At 42.2% G+C, this 27,056-nt stretch overlaps 1 protein-coding gene across 1 annotated transcript in view; it reads right to left on the bottom strand.

The window, feature by feature from the left end:
- Positions 1–1,005: 1,005 nt before the first annotated feature.
- Morc1 (MORC family CW-type zinc finger 1) overlaps positions 1,006–27,056 on the bottom strand; it is a 167,269-nt gene continuing 141,218 nt past the window's right edge. The window contains exons 21-28 of the mRNA XM_042259390.2: positions 18,116–18,185; positions 15,781–15,851; positions 14,388–14,400; positions 12,100–12,229; positions 8,031–8,118; positions 6,033–6,086; positions 3,662–3,856; positions 1,006–1,487 (exon numbers count right to left, since the gene is read on the bottom strand). Coding sequence (XP_042115324.1) covers positions 1,359–1,487; positions 3,662–3,856; positions 6,033–6,086; positions 8,031–8,118; positions 12,100–12,229; positions 14,388–14,400; positions 15,781–15,851; positions 18,116–18,185 — 750 coding nt within the window. The 3' untranslated portion in view covers positions 1,006–1,358. The remainder of the gene's footprint in view (positions 1,488–3,661; positions 3,857–6,032; positions 6,087–8,030; positions 8,119–12,099; positions 12,230–14,387; positions 14,401–15,780; positions 15,852–18,115; positions 18,186–27,056) is intronic.

Here is a 27,056-nt window from a genome sequence, read left to right as displayed (position 1 = left end):
ACCCTGCTCTAGGATGGTCCCACCTGCATTTAAGTGGGTCTTTCTTCATTTAGACATCTCTGGCAGCATCCACTCAGCCATACTTAGAGGTGTGTCTCCTAGGTGGTTTCAAACATTTTCAAGATGACAGTGAGGATTAAACATCATAAGCTCCTTTAACCAAGAGGTTCACTTTCTGATACTGGACAACTACAACTATACATGGGTGAAATTAATATATTTTTCAGGATACTGACTCCTATGTATGTATGAACTCAATGGGCAAACCACTACCACACCGATAACAAACTTAAACATCCAATGATGTGGAATGGCTAAATAAATTTTAGTATTTCTGTAGAACTGAATAAACCATTAAAGAGTAAATACTATCATACTGTCTCAGTACATACATATAGTTATATGTGGAAATACATATAAAGATAAGTGATTTCTTATATCTTTCATTAAAATAAATTCTATATAAATCAAAGATTTTAAAATATATTAAAAGTTGTTAAAAGTATAAGAAAGTAATTTTAAAATAAATTATATGTAATAATATAGGATATAAAATAATCTTGGAAGGTATTAGGAGTGAGAAAATGTAACAGCATCTTTTAGATACTATTACGTCCACATTTTCAGCTATTTAATGATTGGTATGGTTTCTATATATTGAAGAGTAATAGACTCACCAATAATTGATAAAACATACCAATGTAGAATTTTAGTAAGAAAATTGGCAGGAGCATGCCTCTTGGGAAGACAAAACCAGTAGCTTAAGACACAAATCAGACGAAGGCTTCTCACTATATCCCACTCACATGTTCCAAATGCTGTAGGAGGTACATCACATAAATCAAAACACAAGTTCACAAACAAATGTTTAATGCTTTCTTGTGCCTTCCAAAGTTGCAGACATTTCTAATCAAACTAAGCAATCAGTGAGCAAAGTGTGAAACGATTCTGTACATAAATAACAAATGTAAAAATGCAATTCTTACACATGTACAACATGTGCACATTATACTTACAAGGGTTATCCTTTTACTCTACCTAATGATGAAATTAGCATAAAGAGCAGATCAAAATCCAATTAAAGCAAAATTTAAGCTTAAGTGACAGTTTCTTTTTCTCTAGAGCTCAGAGGGAAATGAGAACTATAGAAATGACTTCTGTAGCATGAGAAGAGTTAGGAAATAACACAAGGAAGACCATGAATGGCAAATCAGTCCCTGTCTCAAAACGAACAAAACTTAAGAGTTAAGCTAAACTTTACAATGGCAATAAAAAGGGATGCTTTCTAAAAGAATTCTCCAATTTTCTTATGAACAGTTTTAAGAAGAAACACCTTTTCTGACTTTTGAGACATCCTTTCACTGCTCTGTATTTTTCGCTTGTCCTGACTCTAGAGTCCTTCTATTTAAAGTGGTCGGAAGATGATCTTCTTTAAGCAAAGCTTCTAAGTAAGCATCAATCTGCTCGAGGTCCCCCGCTGGACCACCCTGGAAGAGAGAAGCCACAGTCACCCCAGGGGGAGAAGCGCAGCTCTTATCCCTGTCATCCCGGCAGCCTCCCGCAGTCATCCTGGTGATTCATGTGGCAACAGCTCTACATCGCGTCTGATTGATGCTCTTAACCTTTGCGAATGTTTTCTCTCATTTAATCTCATTTTATGCCTACGAGTGGTTAAGGATTTGAATAATGTTTTCTTCTCCAGTGGAAGTTAGTGTTTTCCTCCTTCAAGAATTGGCTGGAGTGGTGGCGTTGACAGAAGCACAGATACAATTACTATCATGTGTTACTATTTAGCATTAATTATCCTTTTTTGCTCTTTCATAATGTAGCTTTTTAATCACTTACCAGATCACCAAAAGCTATGAGGAATTTCTCTTCTGGAAGTATGCTAAAAATGAATAAGAAGTATTTTCTGTGTCTCATTCTGTACTTGATATAGAAGGAATTCCTGATAAAAGCTGAAGATGAATATATCAGAGAAGATGACCTCCCACTTCCAAATGTTTACAATGTGGACAGAAACCCACGCAGTCTGGATTTAAAGCCATGTTCACCCTACTCTGTTGTATGGTGAATTTCCCCAGTTCCTTCAAGGACAAAGTAATTCCCAGTCCTCCAGATTCTCTGCAGGGTCTCAGTTCCTGCCTTCTCACACTGCACTGCTCAGGAACTTATCTCTTAAACTCAATGTTGGCTCAGATTTCTCCATGTACTTCTAGAATCCACAGAAAACCTTTACAACCTTCTATACCATATTTAAAATTTTGATACAGCCAAGATTTCTATGTGCTACACAGAAACTGGACCACTTATGGGCCTGGAGGGATGTGGGAAAGGGGCATGATAGACTTTGTGAAACCAATCACTATGAACAACGAATGTAGGCCAATAAAAGGAGATGGACCAGTCCTTATTACTTCAATCCATCATGGAAGCATACAAACAAAACTGACAATAATTCACATTTATGTCTCTTGGTTTTTCTTTTGTTTTAACTTCTCCCTCTGGGATTAAGAGGATTGATCTTTATTCATATATGAAGATAAAACTACATTGAAATATCTCACTTTCTAAAAAGTTGGAAAATTTTCCCTACGGAACACGTTATCAAGAAGCTGATTAGCAGTATCTAGAATTGCCCAGGAAACAGGTCTCTAGGCATGCCTGAAGAGGATTACCTTGACTGTGTTAAATAAGGTGGGCAGACCCTCCCAACTGAAAGTCTGGGAATGTAAGTAGATAATGGACCCTAAGCAGCAACATGTATTCATTGCTTTCTGCTCTTGACTGTGGACACAATGTGACCAGCTTTACACTTGCATGCCTTGACTTCCATAAGGCAGTGCATCTTTGCAGGGTAAACCAAAATACACTCTTCTCTCTTAAGCTCATTTTGTCCAAGTATTTTATCACAGCAAACAGAAAAAGACACTGAAACAACTAGCAGCTAACAGGCAAAGATTCTGGAGTTTATTTGGAGAAAGAAGTACAGAAGAATTTAAATGTTCTAATCTATGCCTTCATTGACTTCTGGTTGCATTTGGTTAGCGGGACCAGATTGCTGCTCAGACCTCAGTGGAGCAGCAGCTCTTCTCCTCACAGATATGGACAGGAACTCTACTGAAAGTATTGTCTGGAACTAACTAACTAACAGACTGCCAGGTTCCAGGATTTCTTGCCGGGAGAAGTGAGTTTTTACCAAAGGACATATATTGGCGGCCACATGTCCTGTCCCCCACCCACTTCCCTGTGCCTGGCTGAAGACTTATGCTTTGAAGCACCACCCCACTTGCTCAGAGAGCTAGACGAGATCCCAACTCAGCTATGTGGGCCTGACTCCTCTCTTCAGAGAACTCACCATACTGTAGTAGTGTCATATATCCTCTGTAGTAGTTAGGGTCTGAACTCTCCTCAGAGCCCTACCATTGTGTTGCCTGTTGTCTGTCTGTCTGTTCCCAATAATCTATCATGGTACTCCTCTTGAGACCAGATCTGAGCCCTTCTAGAATATAGCAGAATAATTGGCAGGACTGCGTTAGGCAGTTTGTTTGCCTGAGGTGGGCAAGCAAAGCACACTGTTAGGAGAGAAATCCAGACATGGGCGGGGGGCGGGGGGTGTCTTTTCACAGAGCTCATTCCCACTCCCCACACGGTCACTCACCAGCTGAAGTTTCTGCAGCAGTGATGACAGTTTTGCACGAAGGTTGTTGAGTTTATCCTCAGTCTTTTTCCTTTTCTGTTCACACTGCCCCAGAAAGACTTCATTAAGCATCTCTCTTCTATTTGCCTCATAGATGATGGACTGCATTTTTCTCTTGAGTCTTCTCTCATATTGGACCATGTAGATATTCTGGATCTGAGAATGTTTTTAAAGAACGCTCTTAGAATACTTTTTAATACGTCATTATTTTCCCATAATATTACAAGGCAATTTCACATTCCACCCCTGCACACGCTGTCTAAGGATCAACTCTGATGCTTGAACTTACTCTCAAGAAGAAAGGGGGAGAACAGAGCATGTGGACATAATTATCATAGAAAGAGTAGAGAGGCACAGCACAGTAAGTTTAACGACCTTGGCTCTGGAATCAAGAAACCCCGTGGAGGCTGAGTGTGCGCTCTCATCAGTGGTACAAAGTCATCTCAGACACCAGTACCTCATAGGCACTGACAGATGGCCAGTTGTATGGAGTGTCTTAATGACGGCGCAGCGCTGTAACTAGTCTGTGATGTCCAGAGAGCATGGAGGCTGCAGGATAAGAATTTCTGCTCTCATGCTCTTAAAAAAAAAAAAAATCCTGATATAAAGAGTATTGAAAGGGTTCCAAAGCCCCTCAAGGGTTTTTAGGGTGTGGGTTATTTTCCAAGATGGCATGCTGCTCCTGCAGGCCCCTCTTCCATTTCAGAATAGTATTACTTACTTGTATTAGCATTTTCAAGAGGACCATGGGAAATTCTGAGAAAACAGACCCAGGGCCAAACCCATTGTGATGAACATTTAAATGTTTCTATCTTAAGATCCTGTGTTCTAGGACTGGCTGGGTGACAAGGAACTGTAAGGCAGTCTCCTTCACTGTCTAGCCCTACACTCTCACATCTCACCACTCCTGCTCACATGCACTAATGTGAGCATTTCCCCCACATCATCTACAGCCCCCGCTAGCCGTGATGATCTCGTGACTTTCTCCTCTATAAAGCCAAACGTTCAAAACCTTACCTGCCCATAGTTCTGTTTGATGAACAATTACTATTAACTTCCTAAGCCCAGGCATGAGCTTAATTATTAGGATAAAGATGTATAAGACAGAATTTGCCCTCAAGCAGGCTTTAGTTGGCAGCATAAGGTAGTGCAATTATGCAAGAATTCTATCTTCTGTGAGGATGAGCTCTGTGCCATCAGCTGAGGCAGGTGTTGCAGTGGAGAGGGGGTGTGGGTCTATTAAATTAAACAGCTTTATGTTTGGCCACAGCAAGAAAATGGAATCAACCTAGGTGTCCATTAACAGATGAGTAGATAATAAAATTATATGCCAACACACAGTAGTATTTATATAGCTGGAAAGAAAAATGAAATTCACAGGAAAATGGGTGGGAAGTAGCAAGCATTACACTGAGGTGACCTGGGCTCAGAAAGACAAATATAACATGTTCTCTCTCATATGAATATCCAGGTGGGAGCAAATATTGGTAAGGTCAACAAACAGGAAAGGGGTGATGGGAATGGCAAAAAAGAGGGGATGGGGTGAGGGAAGAGGTGGAGAAGACATTGGAATAGTAGAAGTGGAGAATGCTGTGGTAAAAGGGTATACATGCAGGGAGGTGAGGTGGGGCAGAGCATGGGGAGAATCAACCCAAATATATGAAGATTCCATATGAAACGTGGTACACTCTAAGCTACTTGAATCAACCAATAAATTAAAGCCTTGACCTACAGCAAACATGACTTGGCTTATGTTGGTAACTTTCCCTCTGATTAGCTGTATTTTTCATAAACTCAGCTGAGAAGAGTCTCCGAGAACACTCCACACTGGCAAGCAGTAGCCACATGTGTATTCATGTAGCATGCTGAAGAGGAGGTGGATTATGAGGCTTGTTGATTGTTATGTAACCAATCTTAGATTTTTTTTCCCAGGAGCTTAAACTGTCTGGGAGCTTGTTCATTTTGCTGTGATTCCGTGACAATTTCTGTTTTATTCTAGTGTTTCAAAGATTCAGAGAATATATTTATTAAAAACTGAGAATTTCCTAGAATATATTTATTAAAAACTAAGAATTTCCTAGTTCTTGTTCAAACTAAAGTCCTCCTCTGGTGCCTCAGAGGCTCTAGTTGTGGGAACATTTGCCTTTTCAAATTCAAAAGGAAGTTGCTTTGTGACATCTGATGTGCCACACATTAATCTAAGTCTTGATAAGGACAGGAAAATTTGATTTCCCTTTGAACCTAACATTTGAAAACATCTATTATTTCCTCTTTGGAGCACTGGGTCATTTAGATTTCAGGATATAAATGGCAGCGTGGAAAGAAAGCTTACCTTGTTGAAACATACTTTTAGTTTTTCATTCATACTCTCTGGGCATTGCTCCAGCTGTTTTCATAAGCAATAACAGAAAAGGACATTAACTTTACATGGTGATCTGTCTGGAACAGGGTTAGAACATTGATGTTTCTAGTACAGAAAAGCATCCAAGCTTAGAAACAGCCAACATTGGTACCAGGGATGTTTCAAGTGTGGCCTAATTAAGTTGATTAACTGAACGAGACCAATGTGACTTTACTATTGTCTTTAAGGGAATTTGCTGGGTGGTGGTGGCACATGCCTTTAATCCCAGCACTCAGGAGGGAGAGGCAGGAGGATCTTTGTGAGTTCGAGGCCAGCCTGGTCTACAGAGCGAGATGCAGGAAAAGTGCAAAACTACACAGAGAAACCCTGTCTCAAAAAAATGAACTAAAAAAAAAAAAACAACAAAAACTAAGGCAGTCTACATAAATAATAAACAGCATTGTTTAGTAATCTACAGATAAAACAAATCAAGGTTAAGGAAAACAAAATGACAAAAGGCAATTTGGTGTTTTGGATGGAAACAGACTGGGAGTTACTGGCGCATTGGGGAGGATGAAAGTTAAGGGGTTAGATGATGTCACCTCGAAATGGCAGTGAGCAGAGAAAGCAACAGGGACCAAGAAGAAGCCCTCAGAGATGGCAACATCCAGAATTCCAACAGAAAATAGTTGCTGTGTAAAGATGATGGGGTAGGGGAGAAGAAAGCCAGGAAGTGAGAAATGTGTGGCCATGGAGGCCATACTAAGGAAGTGCTTCATGGAGGAAGTAGAAAACTGGGTTGAAGGCCCCTGGGAAGGCAGGCAAGAAAACAACCACTGCATTTGTCAGCCCAAAGACTACTGGTGAGGTGATCCAGACAGGAAGGAACTCAATTAAGTAATTCGGTGGAAGTCCATGAGAGAGGCTGAGCTGAGAAAAGAAGGGGAAGGAACAGAAGCAATGATTACACGTTAGGACATTAAAGATGTCACTCAGGATCAACTGGGTACACGGCATCTTTACCCTAGAGAGCCTTTCCTCGTCCATATGCCAATCTACAATCAGTACTGACCACAGTGGTAGATAAGGGCCTCTCAGACTCATCCTCCAGCCTGGTACCTGGACTCCTCACTCACTATTACCTTCACAGGCGAGATAACGAGCTCCACTGGATTTGGACCAGGGCCTGTGTGAGACTCACCCTCTGTATCTGAGGTAGCCGACCAGTGCTTTCTTTCCCATCTCACAAGGCACTGTCACCAAGAAGAGCTTTGGTGAATGCATTGTCTTTGTCATTTCCCCATGATGTTCAGAAAGAGTAGGACTCTGAGCACCTAATAGTGCTGATCTAGGCAGATCCTCAGCTCAGCATCTCAGTACAGGAAGATGAGATCAGAAACTGTGTTTGGTGGGAGAGGGGTTGAATGAGAATGGCTTCCACAGGCTCACGTGTGGTCCTTGGTGGAACTATTTGGGAAGGATTAGGAGGTGTATTCTTGTCGGTGGAGATGAGCCACTGGGGGTGGACTTTTGAGATTTTACAAAACTCCTGCCAGTCTCCGTTAGCGGTCTCTGCTTTGTGTTTGTGGATCAGAATGGGAGCTGTCAGTTACTGCTCTAACATTATACTCTCCTGCCTGCTGCCATGATCTCCACCATGATGCTCATGGACTCACCCCTTCAACTGTAACCCCCAAATAAACTCTCTCTTCTATGAGTTGTTTGGTCATGATGTCTTATCACAGAAATAGAAAAGTAACTAAGACAAGAGGGCAGTTTTTCCAAGCAACAGTCTCAGTCTGTAAGATCTTTTCTGCCTTGCTTTGCCTGTCATCATTGTGACTTCTCACATACCTGGTATGAGACCTCTGTCTCCACCCACTGTAAGCCTTCCTAAGTTCTCTTCAGCGTGAGACTCTAGGCCTTTCTTCACTAAAGATTGAAACAGGCTATTCTGTCATTTACTCAGTTCCAAAATAGGCAGCTTACCTCGGGATTTGTTAGGAGTTCTTCCATAGATGTGCACTCAAATTCTGATGACAGATGAAACTCAGGAATGAAATAGAGAAGAATCTCCCTAGGAAGACAATCAAAACAGAAACAGAAGTGTACCCAGAGCAGAGAGGTAGCACCTGCCCATCAGAACAGGGTTTGTCTCCTACGTATTTAACTTCCTGGCAAAGACTGATGTTAGTTCCCATCAAATATTTTGTTTTCTTCTTTGACATCAAAGCACTGTTCAGGACACAGACCAGGGTTTGGGACTTGGGTGTGGTCACACAAGAGCAATAGTAGAGAGCTTCCCAGTGAGGAAAATGCTCTGAGTCGTGATGACTGCGTCAACACCTTGATTGTAGTTCTGTTCCGTAGCTTGTAAAGATAGTGCCATTAAGATAAATCAAGTAAAGGACACACTTTTATTTATATATTATCTTTAAACCCTACATTTTATTATATCATTTATTGCAAAATTAAAAGTTTATTAAAAGAACAAAGAGAAAGGAAAACCAAAGGAGGGGGGGAAAAGAGACTAGGAAGGGGGGAGAAGTAACAGAAAAGATGGGGAAAAAAGAAAAAAGAAAGAGAGAGAAGGGGCTGGGTAGAGTGTTTAGTGGGCAAAAGAGGAGTGTGGGAACTGGTGTTTGGATCCCATGCACCCACATAACAGCCAATGCTCCTGTACACACACACACACACACACACACACACACACACACACACACACACACACACACTCTGACATGCAAACACACATTCATAAAGGCACACATACTACAGATACATCCCTGCTGAGAGCAGATGGGGGAGGGAAGGAGGAAAGACAGAGACAGGAAGAAGAGAAATACTTTAAAAGATAAAAAGATTCACAACACCTAGAAATCTGCAACCAACCAGTCCAGGAAAGCCTGCACCTGTATGAGTGTTCTTTTCTACAGAGAATTCAGTATTAAAACCTTCCTGGCCTACTGACTCTATGCACCTCCGACCAAGAACAAAGGTGCTTAACTACCCAAAGCAGTTCCCTTCATTAGCACCTGCAGATGGACCTAACGTGGTGGCACGGCCTTTAATCCTAATCCTTGGGAAACTGAGGCAGGGAGATTGAGTTCAAGACCATCTTGAGCTGCATAATGAGACCATGTCTCAAAGAACAACAAAAAAGAAATCACATATGGATGTTAGTCTTCCCAGACAGTGGGGCTCCCCTGTCTGAAGGCACTTCATTTTGCCAGAAGGCGTTGAGATTTCTGGGATTAATTGTACTCATGATATGCATTTCATTCCTAGGAGAACATGGAATCTAGACATGCAGGGCCAGCATCTGAGAAGTGTTTTCTTTCTGAGATGCTCCCTATGTTCAATCTTTTGTGCCCTTCTAAAGCAAGCTGCCTGCTAAATAGCTCCTCCCTTGGGAATTCTGTACCGCAAAAACTGACTCAAGGGAATGACAGACAGACGACGCTGCGAGCTTCAGTCTCCAAACATGGACGCCCAGGTCTCATTTTTTCTGAGAATTAACTCAACCCCCAAAAGTCAAACACTAAAAAGGGGAAAAGTAACAAAGATTCCTACATGTAAGGTCTAATTATAACTATTTACCTGTTCTTAAAACTTTCTGCAGTTCTTGGCATGGGTTTCTTCTACTATGGTATTAAGGATGCTTTTTGTTCCAAGGGTCTATCATAACCTCTCTCAGGGTTTCTTTACTGCAGATACAACCAGCTATAATCCACAAGGGACCCCTAAAAGAGGTGAACCTGGAAACACTCTAGGAATCAGTGCTCATTAGGATGATTCTGAGCAATGATGAGTCTACGTGTTCTTGATGGAGATGACTTTTGGGAATGCTTAATATTCCCTTGGTGCCTAACAATAGAAGTGGATGCACTTTAAAGTCTTGGGACACTCAATCAAATTGCCCCTTTTTGGTCACATGTAACTCATTAAAATTAATAGTACCAGTGTTATACTTTCATGAAGAAAAAAAAGACTAGCCAAGTGAAAAATAAGAAAGATGTTGAATTTGAAAAGAATGTTCAGGCAGCTGGAAAAGAAAGGTAAGTAACAATGCATCCAAACTCTGCTACAGCACACTCAGGCCAGTCTCTTCTAGTTCCAATTGGAGTGCTGATAAAAGATATCCACCTATCTATGGTTTTAATTCATAATAATTCTTGGGTAAATATCTAAAATATAAAGGCAAAAATGATAGCTATTATTATCAGGAAAGTCTGATCCTATCCATACATTTTAAATGATCTTCACATATGTATTCAGATATGTAGAGGTGCATACACATATATCAATATCAATACATATATATATGTATATATATATATGGCTGTAATTGATTGCATACTAAAAAGTCTCAGTAACAAGTTGATATGCCTGAATCTTAATATCAGAAAATAAACCAGGCTAAATCTATGGCTACCTAACTGCAAGGCAGAGGATAAAAGATAAATGATACTCTGGAAAATGCTGGCAAAGGGTAAAGAACTATTGGAGAATCCTATTCTTCACACATTCTGTTGACAGGCATGACAATGTGATACTGACATCCATCCATCCATCTGTCCATCCGTCCGTCCACCCATCCATCCACCCATCCATCCATCCATCCATCCATCCATCCATCCATCCATCCATCCATCCATCCACACATCCATCCATCCATCCATCCATCCATCCATCCATCCATCCACCCACCCATCCATCCATCCATCCATCCATCCATCCATCCATGCACCCACCCATCCATTCATCCATCCAAGTCACTCAACTAGTGGCCTTTACTATCTTATAACATCTGTACACAGTTGAGTATGCCCCATTTCTGTCTCCTTTCCAGATGACTGTAGGTTTGCAACTCAGGCACAGTAGGTGCTTAGCATGAGCTAATGGTTAAGGCAGAACTAGGGTTCTACTGCCCCGTCTACTATTTGCCCCGCTACATGCAATCAAGTGCCCTTCGATCCCCTGGGGCAGAACTGCTGTTAGGCAGGACTGCAGAAGACAGCTTGTGCAGTCTCCACATCCAAGAAGATACAGCCCTTCAGACCCCAGTGCTGCCACAGGAGCTCCATACAGCTGCATAACTGAGTCTGTGTCCAGAGTGACTCTCTGCCTCCTTTCCCACACAGGACTGTGTCCAGAGTGACTCTCTGCCTCCTTTCCCACACAGGACAGCGCCTGAGTCTTAGTAGGGGCTGCGGCTGTCTTTTCTTCTCTTTCCTTCCTCCTTTCTTTCTATTCTTTGAGAACTCTCCTCTTCAAGGGGAGCCACTCATTCTCTAAGACAATTAAGGCCCTGAGGGACATATCACTCCAGGCAGGGGAGGTTTTGTGTTCTTCCTGGCTCAAAGCCCCTCACCTCAATCAACAAACCCAGCAAAATCAATGGTGCCACTGAGTGAATGGGACTCCTGTTCCCAGCCCTGCCCTTCCCTATGATAGCTATCTGAGAGCACATGCCTGAACACAGTCTTCTATGGTATTGATGGTAAAACCCTCTCCTGTATCAGTCCCTGTTCAGAAAAACCCGGAAAGATCACTCCTTCCCAGTCTCTCCTTGAGGAGCTGAGCTTAAGACATCTAAATTCCTCAAGTGACCATGTCTGCAAACTAACACTCAACTGACTAAAAAGTGAAACTGTTTCCTTCTGTAAGTTCCTTATCAAAAACCTCAAAAATAGACTTTTTAAAGGCCATGGGAATGCCACACATGTCTTTATGAGTAGGAAAAAAAACCCCACGAAATTCAATAAAACTTCTTTATTACATTCAAAGGAAGAATATCATACGTATGTACATCCATCATATTTCTGGGCCACATAAAAATAGGCAGTTAGTGACCCCGAGTATCTTTCAAAGGACTATTAACCTGTGATGTATTTAGCTAAATATGGTTAGGGGAAAAGGTCATAAAATTATTCCACTGAATGTATTCAAAAGCATCCCCAATAGAAAGAAAATCAAAATAAAACAAAGCAGGGTTTGTCGCTGGTTACTTCAAACATTCAGCAAAGCATGTGGGAAAACTAGCCATTATTTTTACCTTAAATTAGCCATTAGTTTTCTTGCTGTTTCCTTGGTAGATATGCTTTGAGAAGGCATCAGAGAAGACAGCTGGCAATTGCCATTCACGGAGCTGACTTTGTGTCCAAAGTGTGGACTTAAATCTTCCACTGGCCCCCTGATGTCAAGAAGAACACATTAGCTTATATCCAATTCAGAAACATTCACAGGCAGCACATAAATGTTAACACATGACAAAGGAAGCCACAGACATTCGTGTCACACGCAGTTTCCATGTGCGTAATTATACACACGTCTTGTGGTAATGGTCATTTATTCTCATACACTGCCTCAAGGTTTTAGGATAGTATCGATTAACAAAATTGGTGATAATTCATTAATTATTTAGGACTGTTCTGAGATAGTGTCTTATGTAGCCCAGGTTGGCCTTGGACTCACGATATAGCCAAGGTAGCCTTGAACTCTTGATCTTCTTGCCCACTTCCCAAGGACTTGGGATTATAGGTGTATACTATCACACCTATACCCCCTTGGTCAATGATAGTTTATTCTTAAAGACAGTCATATACCACTCATCTCTTCTCTGCAGGAAGAGATATAAGTTCTATTTTAACACTTGCAAAGATGTACAAGAACAAAATATAGAAGAGTCAAAGGTGGTAAAAGAAATACCTAGTGAAGATCTGGGTGAAGAATGTTCTAGGGGAAGGGTAATGATCCTGGTGTATCTATCAGTCAGTGGGAAAGTGTATAAAAGGGTGCAGTATGACAGAAGACCAAAGCTTTCGGTGTGGTTAGAACACAACAGTACAAGACACCAAAGGTGGTAGAATGAGGGAGGTGAAGATGGGCAGAGGTGAGGTGGGTAGAGAGGGCAGATGAGGAGGTGAAGATGGAGAGAGGTGAGATGGGTAGAGAGGGTGGATGAGGAGGTGAAGATGGGCAGAGGTGAGGTGGGTAGAGAAGGCAGATGAGGAGGTGAAGATGGACAGAGGTGAGGTGGATGGAGAGGGCAGATGAGGAGGTGAAGATGGACAGAGGTGAGGTGGGTGGAGAGGGCAGATGAGGAGGTGAAGAAGGACAGAGGTGAGGTGGATGGAGAAGGCAGATGAGGAGGTGAAGATGGGCAGAGGTGAGGTGGGTGGAGAAGGCAGATGAGGAGGTGAAGATGGACAGAGGTGAGGTGGATGGAGAAGGCAGATGAGGAGGTGAAGATGGGCAGAGGTGAGGTGGGTAGAGAGGGCAGATGAGGGAGTGAAGATGGACAGAGGTGAGGTGGGTAGAGAGGGTGGATGAGGGGGTGAAGATGGACAGAGGTGAGGTGGGTAGAGAGGGCAGATGAGGAGGTGAAGATGGACAGAGGTGAGGTGGGTAGAGAGGGCAGATGAGGAGGTGAAGATGGACAGAGGTGAGGTGGATGGAGAAGGCAGATGAGGAAGTGAAGATGGACAGAGGTGAGGTGGGTAGAGAGGGCAGATGAGACAGCTTTATTTTCAAGTAGCAAGAAACATATGTTAATCCTTTTGCAATGACATCTATACATTCAAACCCTGGCTTTGGAGAGTTTTATGTGATTATATTGGGAAGGCCTTTAAAAAATGGGTAATAGTTTATATAATGAGGAATGTGCCTCTACTGTTAACTGTTCTTTGGCATTAATTATACTGTCTTACTTCAGCTGTCCATTTTAAGATGAAGAACATTATATAAACTAATGCTTAATCATCTGTTAAAGAATATGTACACAATGCCTGAATGTTCATTAATTATAACCCCCTTTATATGGAAATTTTATCAAGGACTTTTTAAAAGCATTTTAAAACTGCTGGAAATTCTCTCTGGTGTTGGGAGTGAGGGTAAAATATTTTAGGCCGGAGTCCAGGAGAGTTTTTCTTCTGTCAAATGTTCACAGGGATGGAGACATTGCTCAGTGGTACAGCACCTGCCTAGTATCCATAGGCATTATGGGAAACAACTAATAACCGGGCCTATCTCACATGAGTATATTGGGGATTAAATGAAATGCATAACTAGTTTAGTTCAGTACTAAGTATTAAGTGCTCAGCAAACAGTACCTAATAATTATTGTTATTATGATTATCTTTGTCATCGGTACTGTCAGTACTAGATTTGATCAATTTTTCCCATTAAGGTTGTTTTAATTATAGTTCTAACATTCATTTTATACTAAGTCAACAGTGGTTTATTTGTTTTGTTGCTTGGTTGATTGGTTTGGTTTGGTTAGGATTTGTGTCTGTTTTGGGATAAGAAGTTTGTCTGTGAAGCCCTGGCTATCCTGGAACTGGCTCTGTAGACCAGGCTGGCCTTGAATTCAAGAGATCCACCTGCCTCTGCCTCCTGAGAGTTGACCACTACCCAGCCTGGATCAACAGTGTTAAAAATGAACTTCAAGAACAAACACCCACATATATTCTAGTATCTGGATCTATCTTAAGGTTTAACTCATATTTTAACAGATAATTCTATATTAAAGTCATTCATGAAAAGGTCTGGAAAGAGCACCAGTGGAAAATTATATCATTTATTCAAATAAATAAATTGCCCACTATAGACAGGCATCTTTCTGAAGACATAGGGATGAAAAGGTAGACTGTATTTTCATGGAATAGCATTTATTTCTATGGAAAATAGAGGAAACAGACAAGCTGGAACAGAAATGGTAAAATGTTAGCAAATAACCAGCTGAAGAGACTGTCATATCACCTGATCACTGCAGCAGGAGCAGCGGACACCCACATCTGTCTAGGGAGGCCCCAAGGAAGAGAACATTGACCCGAGACCCAGCTGTAATGGGAGGGCAGGGTAGATGGTACACAGACTGGCAGAGGACATCCAGGTATCCAAGTACAGGATAGTATAGGAAGTTGTGTGGACAGAGGGGGAAATCTGTCTAAATTATAAGTCATGTAGAACCCCTGGGAAACGAAGGGGAGGCTAAAAGGAAGAGTGTAAAGGCAATTTGTACCATGGAGAAATTTCAACTTCACCTTCAAAGCGACAGGGCTCTGGAAGGCTTCTGAGCAGTCAGGCAGAGCTGGACATGCACACTGGAGTGACGTCAGAAAAAGAAAGCTCTACTGGTCTCCCTGGCCTCTAATTCCAAGGACTGCAGCACACAGGGCACAGGATGTGGAATCAGCAAAACCCCTCGGATGCCTCAAGGGAGCTGAGGTGAGTGCGGCAAGCCTGAGTGTCTGATTTCTTGAAAACAGCCTTTCATGCCACCATACATATCTAATCTAGTTGATTTTCCGAATGGCAGAATTCTCATGTCAAGGAAATTCCAGGATGTAAGGATTATAATTGCAAGTATGTTTGGCGATAAGTTAATGAGCTACCCAGAAAAAAAAAAAATTGGTCCTGATTTCACACTCTTACCTGGTACATGCGTGTGCCTCTCACTTCTCTGGTGACAGTACAGTAATTTGAGTTGGTTATCTATTGTGAGCAGGAAGTGAAGCTTGCTCCCTTTCATTATCCCCAAATCCTCACAAAAGAAATGAAAAGGTTTGCAGAAAAGGAGGATTTCTTATCCTTTCGGCTCTCCATTGTAAAATTTGCTGTCATTCTTAATTGCCTTTGTTGCTATTATTTTCTTTCTTCTTCTAGCTACACACTGATAATTACTTTTTCAGCGGTGTAATTATACTCCCTTGGAATCTGTATGATAATAGTATACACACCTTTTCCAGTTAAGGGCTGAAGGGTTTCTTTTCATCACCAGAGTATCATCACACAGCTCTTGTTTTTCTTCAAAAGAACATAGGCAAAATCATTCTGATGAGCACACAATAAACTGTATCCCCTCCATCAAAATGCTAGCTCATTAACTACCTGTGTAAAATTTGGATAGGTATTAAACATTCATTTGTAAATTATGCCCATTTTAAGGCAATTTATAACATATTCTGAAAGTAATTTATAATCACGTTAATGGAGTATATGTAAGTGTATATAATGATCTAACAGCATCTGCAGCCTCTTTTCTGTAATTTTTTTTACTATGCTTGTTACAAGTGTCTGGATACATGACACAGTCTGCTCAAGCTCCATGCTCACTCCTCCTTCCCCTAAGATGACCTCCTGTCTTCCCTCTCACATTCCACTCTCTCCCTGGGATTCCCATTCAACGAGTTCTGCTGAGTCTGGATGAAGATCGAATCTCCAGGAGAGAGCTGAACGCTAAGGCAGGAAGAAGCCTGCAGTTTCTAGAAGATCTGCTCTCTCAGGAAACCCCAGAATTCTAGTTTGAGAGCGGTCAGTGGCTCGTTTGGAGCCCACAATTTCTGTGTGGGATCGAAGCCCGTGGACTAGCTGAGCGTGCTTTTTCCATCTAGCTCCACAATTCTTGGTTGTGACTCTCCTGATACTTGTGTTTCACAGAATTAACCACTGACATTTTGATTGCTACCAAAGGCCATACAGAACAGGAGAGCAACAGGGGATGGTTTACCTGGTGGGGCACTGCTGAGTACCCACCAAGGTCCGGCAAGGAAAACTTAAAAGGAAACAATGGATTGATGGACAGGTCCTCTAAGTACATGATTGGCAGCACTAGCATGGCTTGCTGACTTGTATTCAGAGCAAAACAAGGTAGCAACAGTCACCTGGTCCGTAATTATAACCATTGGAAACATTTCACAGTGCATTCTTGCCAAACCTAGAATGACTATTTGAAGTTAAATATGAATTTTAAGATCAAAATTATATCAGCAAGTTTTCCATTGCAAATTGGAACCCTACTTCATTGCAAAGGAGTAGTTGGAAACATCTATGAAAAACTGGTATTAAAATTAAAACGTTGGTTTTAAAATTAAGAGATTGTCACCCAAAAAGCCCTGATTGTACAATTAAGAATCATCTAAATTAAGATGAGAAAGAAAAACTGTGATTTCTTAGGGCCTCACTGATGAGTTCAAAGGTGAGGATGTAAATAAATAGCTGATTAGCTTACCTAAGCAACAAAGGATTGGGGGGTAGGGGAAGAAGAGGTTACTGAGGACACTGACCACAAAATGATGGTGTAGATGGACAAAAAAAAAAAGCGCTGGGAATGACAAAGTCAAGTACATAAACTGAGGGTCACCAAGGAGACTAGGAAAAACTTTGACATTTAGTTTAGAATGCGGACAGTTGCTGGATGTGGCGGTGTACACCTTTAGTCCCATCCCTCAGGAGGCAGAGGCAGATAGAGCTCTGGAAATCTGAGGCTAGCCTGGATTCACAGCTCATTCCAGGCCAGCCAGGGGACTCTGTCTCCATCAAAACAAAACAACAAAAATCAGAACAATGACTATGGCAGTGAAAGTAGTGTGTGTGTGTGTGTGTGTGTGTGTGTGTGTGTGTGTGTGTGTGTGTGTGTGTAGTTTAGATCCAATGATGGACTATTAAAATAGAGGGTGCAGAACAACAGCTTTATATAATAACAACCAAAAAAGCACTGTAATGATGAATGGCTACCAAGAAATATGAAGTTTTCCCCCAGGAAAACTATCCATGGAGACTACTGCTGGCTTGAACATGACAACTTTCTGCTGTAAGTGACTTCGAACCTTACCTGAAATGCACCAATGACATCCCATGCATATGAAATAAACAATGAATAGATTTATTGAGATAGTTTTGGGAGGGGTCTCGGAGAAATCTTGAATGCAGGAAGGAGAAGAGAAGACTGAAACTGGGGAAGCCATTATAATTTTAAAACAGATTTTGAAAATGATAGACCTTATGTCAATCTCTTTGGCAAAATTCCAAAGACATCAGTGTGCCCTGGCTCAGTGTGGCCTGTGGAAGTTGAAGACAGTGTGGCAGTGCAGGGCACACTGTCCCCAGCCAGGAGGTGTCTCTCTGCTCTGTCAAAAGCAAATTCTCTTTCCATCCTTTCCTCTTTTTTCTAGAACAAGAAGTTTATTTTGAAGTCCAAACTGCTGAAAACCTTCTGGTCTCTGTCCAGGCCATCAAAGATGATCATACCAATAACAGCATCACCCCTCCAGCCATCTGCTTCCTCTTACCTGTCTTTGGGAGAGGCACTTCCATTCGTTCTTGTTTCAATGAGACCTCGGTGCTTGTTTCATCCCAAACCTGAAAAAAAAAAGTTCTTCATTTAAAACTATGCAAACACAACAGGACATAGGACAGAGTCCAGCAAAGACTTGAAAGGCAGGGCCCATGTCAGGAGAGGGGGACCATGAGAATACCAGCACCGAACTACACGAGAGCTTCCAAGGTAGTGAATGGTCACTGGAGACAGCTACGCTGGTGTGCCCTTCCAGAATGACTATTGCCTTTGCAACGGTACACTCACACTCCTGTTATTTCTATAGGGTGTTTTCTAAAAGTCCTGTTTATCTCCAAAATGGATCTTGTGCATGGGCTGTAACAACGTCTCCAGCAAACGAGTCAAGCATTTTGATTTACCGGGAATAAATGGGAAGCCCGTGTAGTTGGGCCAAGGTGTGTGTGACCTCATCACACACAACTGAGATGGAGTAGGAGCTCAACATCATTGCAAGAAGAACTGGGGGAGGCTGCTTGGTGGGGTGGGGCCCACCTTTAGTTCTAGTACGACAGAGGCAGAGGCAGGCAGATCTCCATGCAGGACACATGTGAGGTGGGAGGAGGCTGGAAACAGTCTTAAATTTGCAAACCGTGCCCATCACCACACTGGGAATTCTCCAGGATCGCTTTTACAGGGCTCCGTGAAATCAAATTTCCATTTCACTTCCAGAAGACAATTCCATAGATGAGATGAAGGGTATGGGGAAGGAAGAGATGGATATGAGTATGGCCTTAAAGGGAAAAAAAAGTCAGAACGATGCCCATAGGTATGTTGTAAATCTTATCAAAGTAAAAAATTATGCAGTTAAAAAAATTAATGACTTGGGGCTCGAGAGATGGCTCAGGGGTTAAGAGTACTGGTTGCTCTTCCAGAGGTCCTGAGTTCAATTCCCAGCAACCACATGGTGGCTCACAACCATCTGTAATGACATCTGGTGCCCTCATCTGGCCTGCAGGGATACATGCAGGCACAACACTGTGTATGTAATAAATAAATCTTAAAAAAAAATTAATGACTTTTAGAAAAATGAGGAAGGAGAAATAAAGCAAAGTCCCTCTCTGCCTCCTGTTTGGATGCACACCGTGACACTTGGTGTGAGGCACAGGGAGAGATTGTCTCCTGAAAGTTCTTCATAGTGAGAGCTTCCTTTGTGTACCTCACCCACACACGCCAGCTAACCAAACATGGCAAGGACAGGCTGTCAGGCTGCCTTCTCCTCTCTTCCTGGAAACAAAGGTGGATTAGTGCACAACACTTTGGAAACTGCACTGTCTGGAAGCAGGTTAGATGGGCATACCTGTAGCCTAGCAACTAGTACCTGCAGCTGTCTATCACTGCCCTTTCCCATTTCATTCCAACAGAAAGAAGAGCCTCTCAGGGAGGGGCAAACAGTTGCTTTTCAGCTACCGTGGTTCACTTAAAGTACATCTATACTTACACTGTATAACTATCTGAATTCCCCACAGGGGGGAAAGAAAAAAGAAAAAGAAAATGCACATTTCTGAAGTTCATTTTGTGAAAATCTTGAAAGTGACTTTCAGATGTATGCCTTTCTATATTCCTGACATCACAGAAAGGTAATGGTTTTTCTCTGAAGGATAAAGAAAAACTACGTGATATTGAGTGTCTCTATGTTTGGACCAGATGGCTCTTGAGCAGGTTACAAGTAGCACAAAGCATGTTCCACAGCAGTTAACAGTGACTGTAAGGCAAGCATGGAGAATTTTGTATGCCATTAGTTACCAATGCTTCGTTCTAATGTGGGATGATCCTGTTCATGTATATTGATTGAAAAGACCTTATCGAAAAGAAGCATCCAATCTGAACAAAACTGTCACTATTCCCAGCAGAGAACACTTCCTGTTAATGCTCTTGACACAGACTCATAAAATGATTTTTTTTCATTCTGTTATTCATTCTCCTAGGAGCGGGGCATTGTTAGGGCTGTCTCCATTAGAAAGCCATATGCCCGCAGACATCCATTTTATTTATTTGTTTGTTTATTTATTTTGGTTTCTTGAGACAGAGTTTTTCTGTGGAACTTGCTCTGTATGGTTCAGGCTGGCCTTGAACTCAAAGACCCTGAGTGCTAGAACTACAGGCATATGCCGCCATGCCTGGCTTATTTTCCTACATCCACTGCTAACCTCTCAAAACCCACTTTAAGCAGAGGCAGCCCATGTACATGAATAAAAAAGCTTGCTTTAATTAATTTGGCCATGATGATTTGAGTCAGTAATCTTTCTCTATGAATCTTTGGTGTTAATATTTCAGGCACAGATCCCCAATGCAACCGAGATTTGTGCTTCTCTATTGGACAATAATAGCCCCTACACAACTGAACTCCAAATGATAAAGCCGGTCATCAAATGGCAGTCACCCCAAGTAGTTGAAAAGAACCTGAAACTGCTTAAAAGAACCCAAAAGCAAACAGACAAGGAAAGTCTGCAGCATACTGATAAAGGAGAAATTTACCTAGGGCTAGACTTATTTGAGACTCCAAAAGAAAGTCTGAACGTTTTTTGTGTTTGGTTCTGCTCCGACAAGTAGAGGGGAAAAGCAGTAGACGTGGACTGAGTGGAAGGATAGGAAAATGTCCCTGGAGTAAACAGACTCCAGCAGCTGCTGAGAACGGCCATCTTTCCTCTCCATTTGGGGCCAACTTGTTATAGGATTGGCCACTTTGCCTCCTCAATATGCCACCTTGAAGAGTCAAATCAGGCTAAGAGTGGTGGAGCACGCCTTCCCAGCACTCTCCTTGGCAGAGGTGGGGGGAGGGGAGGAAAAAAATCTAAAAGAACGAAAAGCCAAATTAATAGTTAAAAAATAGAAAGTAGAAAAAGGAGATTTATTCAATGTGGCCACATTATAAAGGGGAACAAAGAGATCTCGTCACACGCCAAGTCCATCTCTGGGGTCCTGACATAAGGGTAGGCTTTAAAACAGAAAGCCGGAAATATGTATAACAGTCTAGCAAGTCCCTGCCTAGCACTGTCTCAGCTCCCAATCTCTCCTTCAAAGGCATCTGACACATTTTTAAATCTTTCTCAAGGAGACCAGTTCCCCCAGGGGATTCACCCGGACTTTAGCTCCTTTCTTTTGCAGGAAGAGATTTCTAGGGAAATTCAAATTTTCGGGAGTCCATTCTTTCTGATGGTCTAGAGGGAAGCATGAGTCTCTCCAGAATGTATTTATTCCTGCCAGGCAGGCCGGTGACAGTATCAACTGCTCGCTTTGTAAAGTCTCTATGTAAAAAGACAACAAGTCTGGACTCAGAGTGGAATGGGGGGATATCACAGGCGGTGCAGTGCCTGTTGCTAGGAAACTCGGGAACTGGATGGCATCGTTTTGTCTGGTTTCTTTCCTTCTCTTCGTTTACGCCTTTGCCCCCACTGGGTACACAGAATTGTCAAGGACTTCAAAAAGGCACCGGACAAGTAAATGCCCTTCTGCCAAATTCAACAGGCCATTTTTCCTCTTCACAGTTAACTTTTGTTGTTGTTGTTGTTGTTATAGGCTCCTCCCCATCACATATTCATTTTTCCATTGGAGTTGTGTTCGTAATGTGGATCATGCCCTGATGTGGTGTGAAGTCCAAAGTCCTGCCTTTTGTAGCCTATTCTCTACTGTATGGGAAAGATCCTTAATAAATAAAGAGACAAACACTCAGTATCAGGTGACACATTCTGTGAAGAAAAGTAAGAGGTGAGAAATGAGAATGTAGGACCCTACATGATCTGACCCAGCTGATCCATGTTCTCTGCCCCTTCCCTCCACTTCCCTTTTGTGGTCACCTCCCCACCACCCTCTGCTCTCAAGGGCCTTTGGCTTGCTGTGTCTGGGGACTTGTTTGTTCCTCCTGCATCCATCCTTTTTTTTTTTTTTTCTAGAACCCACTCACTGCCGCCATCCTTGAGCACCCTACCTAAAATTACAACTCACATTGACATGGGCAACAAAGATGTGCCTATCCCTTTGCCCTGCCCCATTTTCTCCTGAGCACATAACAACACCTACTGTGCGACATATTCGCGTATCCATCTTATGTACCGTCAGATTCCTGCCCCCACATGTCAGGTTCAAAGGGAACCCCAATTCCCCCAAAGCAGTGCATAACCCCAGAATGGCAGTCCTAACTCAGCTCAAGCTGGACTATGGAAGGATGGCTGGCAAAAGCTCTTCCACAGAATTACTCAGGAACCTGTGAAATGAGATTTCTGTTTCCAAAAAAAAAAAAAAAGGCACTCCCTTAATTTCCTTTGCCTACAGATTCCCTATTCACATGGATCTGTTGTGCACGCCAAAGTCCACACTAGCATTCTGGCCCTTCTTATCTCCTGTTGTACCCTAAACTCTCAGGTTGTTTCACTTCACAGGCTTCTCTCCTCCCCAGACACTCACTCTATTCTCTTTATGATTTTCCTGGTCTTGCCTCCCCGCTGCCCCAAGAAAGCCTTGGCAGTTTGGAATAGACTTTTCCACCCACAGAGTAGTCAGTAGTTCAACAGTTTCTTTATTGTGCCCTCCCTTACATCCCAGAATTTCACCTTCACAAGGACAAGGAGTGAGCATTGTCACAAAACTGTCTTCTCTGCTGGGTCCCTGATATCTAGGTCAATAACAAACAACACACAAACCACTGAAAAGCCATGTGTGCTGTGTGATTGTGGTGGTAGAGCCAATGTGTGAAAGGAAGTCCAGGAATTAGAATCCACAAGGGACAGCTGGGGTTTAAACTATTTTTTTTTATGTGTTTTTTTTTTTTCACAGAACTTATGTTAGATGACATTATGTTCCATTCTTATATTTTTGTTTAATTAGTATTTTTTGGAGTGTTAGAAGCCACGGAAGGGACTGAGTAAAGGTGTTGAGAACTCTAAAGATGCTAGCGTGGGTCATCTAGGGCTCTGGGGCCACAGCAAGGACACTGAATTTTGTCTAAGAATAAGGAGCTTTGAGAATAGCTTAACATGACTTACACTTCAAATGGGACACTCAGAGCTTTGGACTGTGGATGCCAGAGGAAGAGTGAGACTGCTAATGAGGCTTCCACAGCTGCTCTAGAAGAGATGATGTTGGCCACAGTGGTCACTGTGGAGGCAGCAAAATGGCAACTACAACACAAAGCCTGACTCAGCAGGGCTGGCTGTGTGGTGCATGCAGGGTCTAAACACTGAGGAAGAGCCCAGGCATCTTCCACCTGTCGCTGCATGGTGGTGTCCCTTAAGGAATTAAAGGAACATGAGCATTCTCTTGGATCCTTTTCTCTTTTTATTCCTGTAGGTTCTATGCCTCAACTCTTCCTGGGCACGTGATTCTACTCTACCCTCAGTCTCTCAATGGACCAATTCAAATTGCAGAGAGATAAGCTACCGTGTCTTACGTAAACAGTGGCTTAATCAGCAGCATCACCGCTCACCTTTCACATCTGCTCTAGATATTTCCAACTTGTCAGGTCCAAGGGAAACTCTAACTCCCCAAACCCCAAAAGGCAATCCACATATCCAGAAATGAGCTCAAGCTAGACTGTAAGATTTCTGGTGGTTAGATAAAAGCCAGCAGTCCTTGGGAACTTATAAAACTGGTTCCCATTTGCCAAAAGAAGTCATTTCTCTTACCTCTGGAAGAAGGGACTATGGCTCACCATTGACACATACCTGTGGCTGCACATCAAAGCCCATGCCATCTCAGGCTTCCTTAGTTCCTACTCACAAGTACTTGTTATAAATTTCAGAGTCCATAGGCTAGCCTCCTGGCCCTTCTCTCCCCACAGGGACTCACCCCTTTTTAACCCACTATCTTCTACAATCCTGGCACTTACTCTTTCTCACTCTCTCAGCACTATCTCCGTTATTCTCTCCTGCTTCCCTAGCCCTGGCCATGACCAGTTGACTTCTGTCTCTGCTCTAGACTCTTTCAGATGCCTCTGGCTGTTCTCTCTCACATCTACAGTAAAAACTATAACCTTATCATGGAGCAGTCACGTTGTCAGTTTCTTTACTGTGCCTTTTCACCTACACAACTGACCCCACATTTCTATACAAATATCTTGCTGATACCTCAAATCCTCAGTGCTATCAATGGCCACCAAGTAGATTCCTCTGGTGATATGTTCCTTTCTCATAGGTGGGATGACTCATTTCTAACTGGCTTCAGGGCCAGACAGCTCAAACCAGTAAAAAAGATAATTTCTGAGAGCCAGCCTGGGTCTGCCTGATGGTCTTAGCAACAGCAGCTGAAACATGATCTGGAGATGACCTGGACCAATGAGGGGCAGCCATGTCATACCAGCAGATGCATATTCATCAGACCTCCCCCCAGGGTGGGGTAGAGGGTATATAAGGCTTGCCTCTTCCTACATAAACTGAGCTTGTTGTTTCTGACATTCTCCCGGAGTCTGTGTGGTTTGACTTTGTGCCTACTTGGCCCCCGCCCCCAAAGGGAACAACAGCAAGGACCCTGCTACACTCATTTATGGAACACATTTGTCTCAACACTGATTTTATTATTTAGTCTTTCATATTCTTTACCACAATGTGCAACTTTTCTTCCAAACATTTTTATGTCATCTTCCTTGTATTTCAGGCAGTGGGATCCTACTTGTATTTTTATTTGTTTTGTTTCTTTAAAACCTTCTATTTCCAATTCAGTCATTATCACTGTCAGATAAAGTTTTTGAAACAAAATTTCCATGATTAACAAAAACAATGAAAATTTCCTGCAAGATCTGCCTCCTTACCACTTCAAGCATAAAGTCTCTTACTTCCCAGAGCCTTTTCAATGTGATTCTGAGCTAATGGGTCACATTTCACTTTCTTGTAGAAAACATTTCTGTTATAACCTAAGGTTCAGCCAGGAATTCCCTAGAAGCATCACAGAAAGTCCTGCTTTGACAGCTCTGCCAATATGGAGAGTCTTCCGGTACTTTGCTTTCTTAAAATTTGCATCCATTTTAAAAGACAAACATAGGGCTTGCTCTTTCAAAATGCCTTTTCTACTTCTCCAGCATTCAGTCATTCTTCCTTCTTCTCAACAGCTACTATGAAGATATACTACGGCTACTGTCATTCGTAGCCAAGCAACTATGACTTGGAAAACACTGGACCATGCAGCAGCCTTGATTTGTTGTTGTTATTATTATTTATTATCACTCATTTACTTTCAATTCTTGCCACGATACTTCAAAGCAGAACTCACAGTTTGGTTGATTTCTCCCTGGGGGCGGGGGATCTAAGTCTACCAAAAAATATTGAGAATTGTATTAAGAAATAAAGAAAATATTTCCACTTAGCAAAACTATAAATCAATTTGAAGTTGCCATTAGACATCTACTTCATAGGCATCCGACTGTTGCAGCGGAAGTGTGCTGTGCCACTAACACCTGTTTCATCCTGTCTGACATTGTCCCCTGGTTTGCAGCTCCAGGATTTACAGCCTCTGGGGTCCCTCCCTCCCCAAGCCTCATACCACCTTCTCCCTGCAGAATTTTGCCTTCTCTGCTTTCTTCTCCTGGATTGCCCAATAAAGACTGAATCTGGCTCCTCCCAAATTACAGAAAATGGCTTTAAAAGACACCTTTCATTTGACACAGAATTATTTTCATTTCAGCACAACCAATTATCCCATTCACTTATGTAGCAACCATGCCAGTATGTGATGTTATTCTTACTTTATTTACAAAAAAATAAGCCATAGCACGTCAAGAGTTGGCAACACTGGCAAGCAGCATGTAGGTCTGAATTTGAAACATCATCTTCTCTTAGGCTACAGCCTGTCATCTTCCCATAATACAATGCTCCTCATGCGATATGGGTAAGAGTGTCTTTAAACTTTCCCATTACTTTAGGGCTACAGTTATGTACTTTATTTGTTGCCTCTCACGATCTCTGGCATAACACTACTTAGTAAACTCGCCTTGATAATGTGACTCATGTTGGTAGTTCACTCACAGGTCCCTACTATTTAGCTGCAGTCTAAGTCAGCCATGAGATGCTCCTTTGTGTGTTTCCCATTCATCTTGTGGCAATCTCCATAGTCTGCTGTGTGCTGATGGATGATTCAGGAGGGGCTGACTGTAGATAATTTTCCTCAAAGTCCTTGGGTATCTCTGGACTGTATCTCATGAAAGTGTTCCCAAGGAATGGTTTGGTAGTATTAGAAACAACCCTAGTCCTTTTTAGCTCACAGGAAAGCAACCAGAAAGGTGGATTAAGAAATTGTCTTCTTGCTGAGCGGTGGTGGCGCACACCTTTAATCCCAGCACACGGGAGGCGGAGGCAGAGGCAGGCAGATCTCTGTGAGTTCGAGGCCAGCCTGGGCTACCAAGCGAGTTCCAGGAAAGGCGCAAAGCTACACAGAGAATCCCTGTCTCGAAAAACCAGAAAGAAAGAAAGAAAGAAAGAGAGAGAGAGAGAGAGAGAGAGAGAGAGAGAGAGAGAGAGAGAGAGAGAAAGAAAGAAAGAAAGAAAGAAAGAAAGAAAGAAAGAAAGAAAGAAAGAAAGAAAGAAAGAAAGAAAGAAAAAGAAATGGTCTTCTTTTGAACTTCAATGTTTTGAAAATCTTGTCATCATAGCATTCCATGTATATGACTGCAATCCCAACAAAGTTTCTTATGAAAACTTGTGAGGATTCAGAACAAGGACCAGGGTGAATACAACAGAGTCAGGGACTCACTAGGCAGGCTCTTTGCTACTCTTTTTCCTTTATCTGATTTGGGGTCAGTCACCTTTTTAAGCTCTTCATCATCTAACACTGGTGCTCAAAATTTAGTTGAGCTGTTTGGGGTTGTCCTCTGGGTTGGATTTTAACCACCATAAACAAAGTCTGGATTGACAGCTTGCCAACTCACCCAGCGTTCTTCAGTTTCTACATGGGAGCTCTGTCACTGATCCTAG

Source organism: Peromyscus maniculatus, chromosome 12 (assembly GCF_049852395.1).
Source record: "Peromyscus maniculatus bairdii isolate BWxNUB_F1_BW_parent chromosome 12, HU_Pman_BW_mat_3.1, whole genome shotgun sequence".
NCBI lineage: Eukaryota > Metazoa > Chordata > Mammalia > Rodentia > Cricetidae > Peromyscus > Peromyscus maniculatus.
The sequence above is the reverse complement of the archived record's forward strand: the minus strand, read 5'-3'. Positions and strand labels throughout refer to the sequence as shown.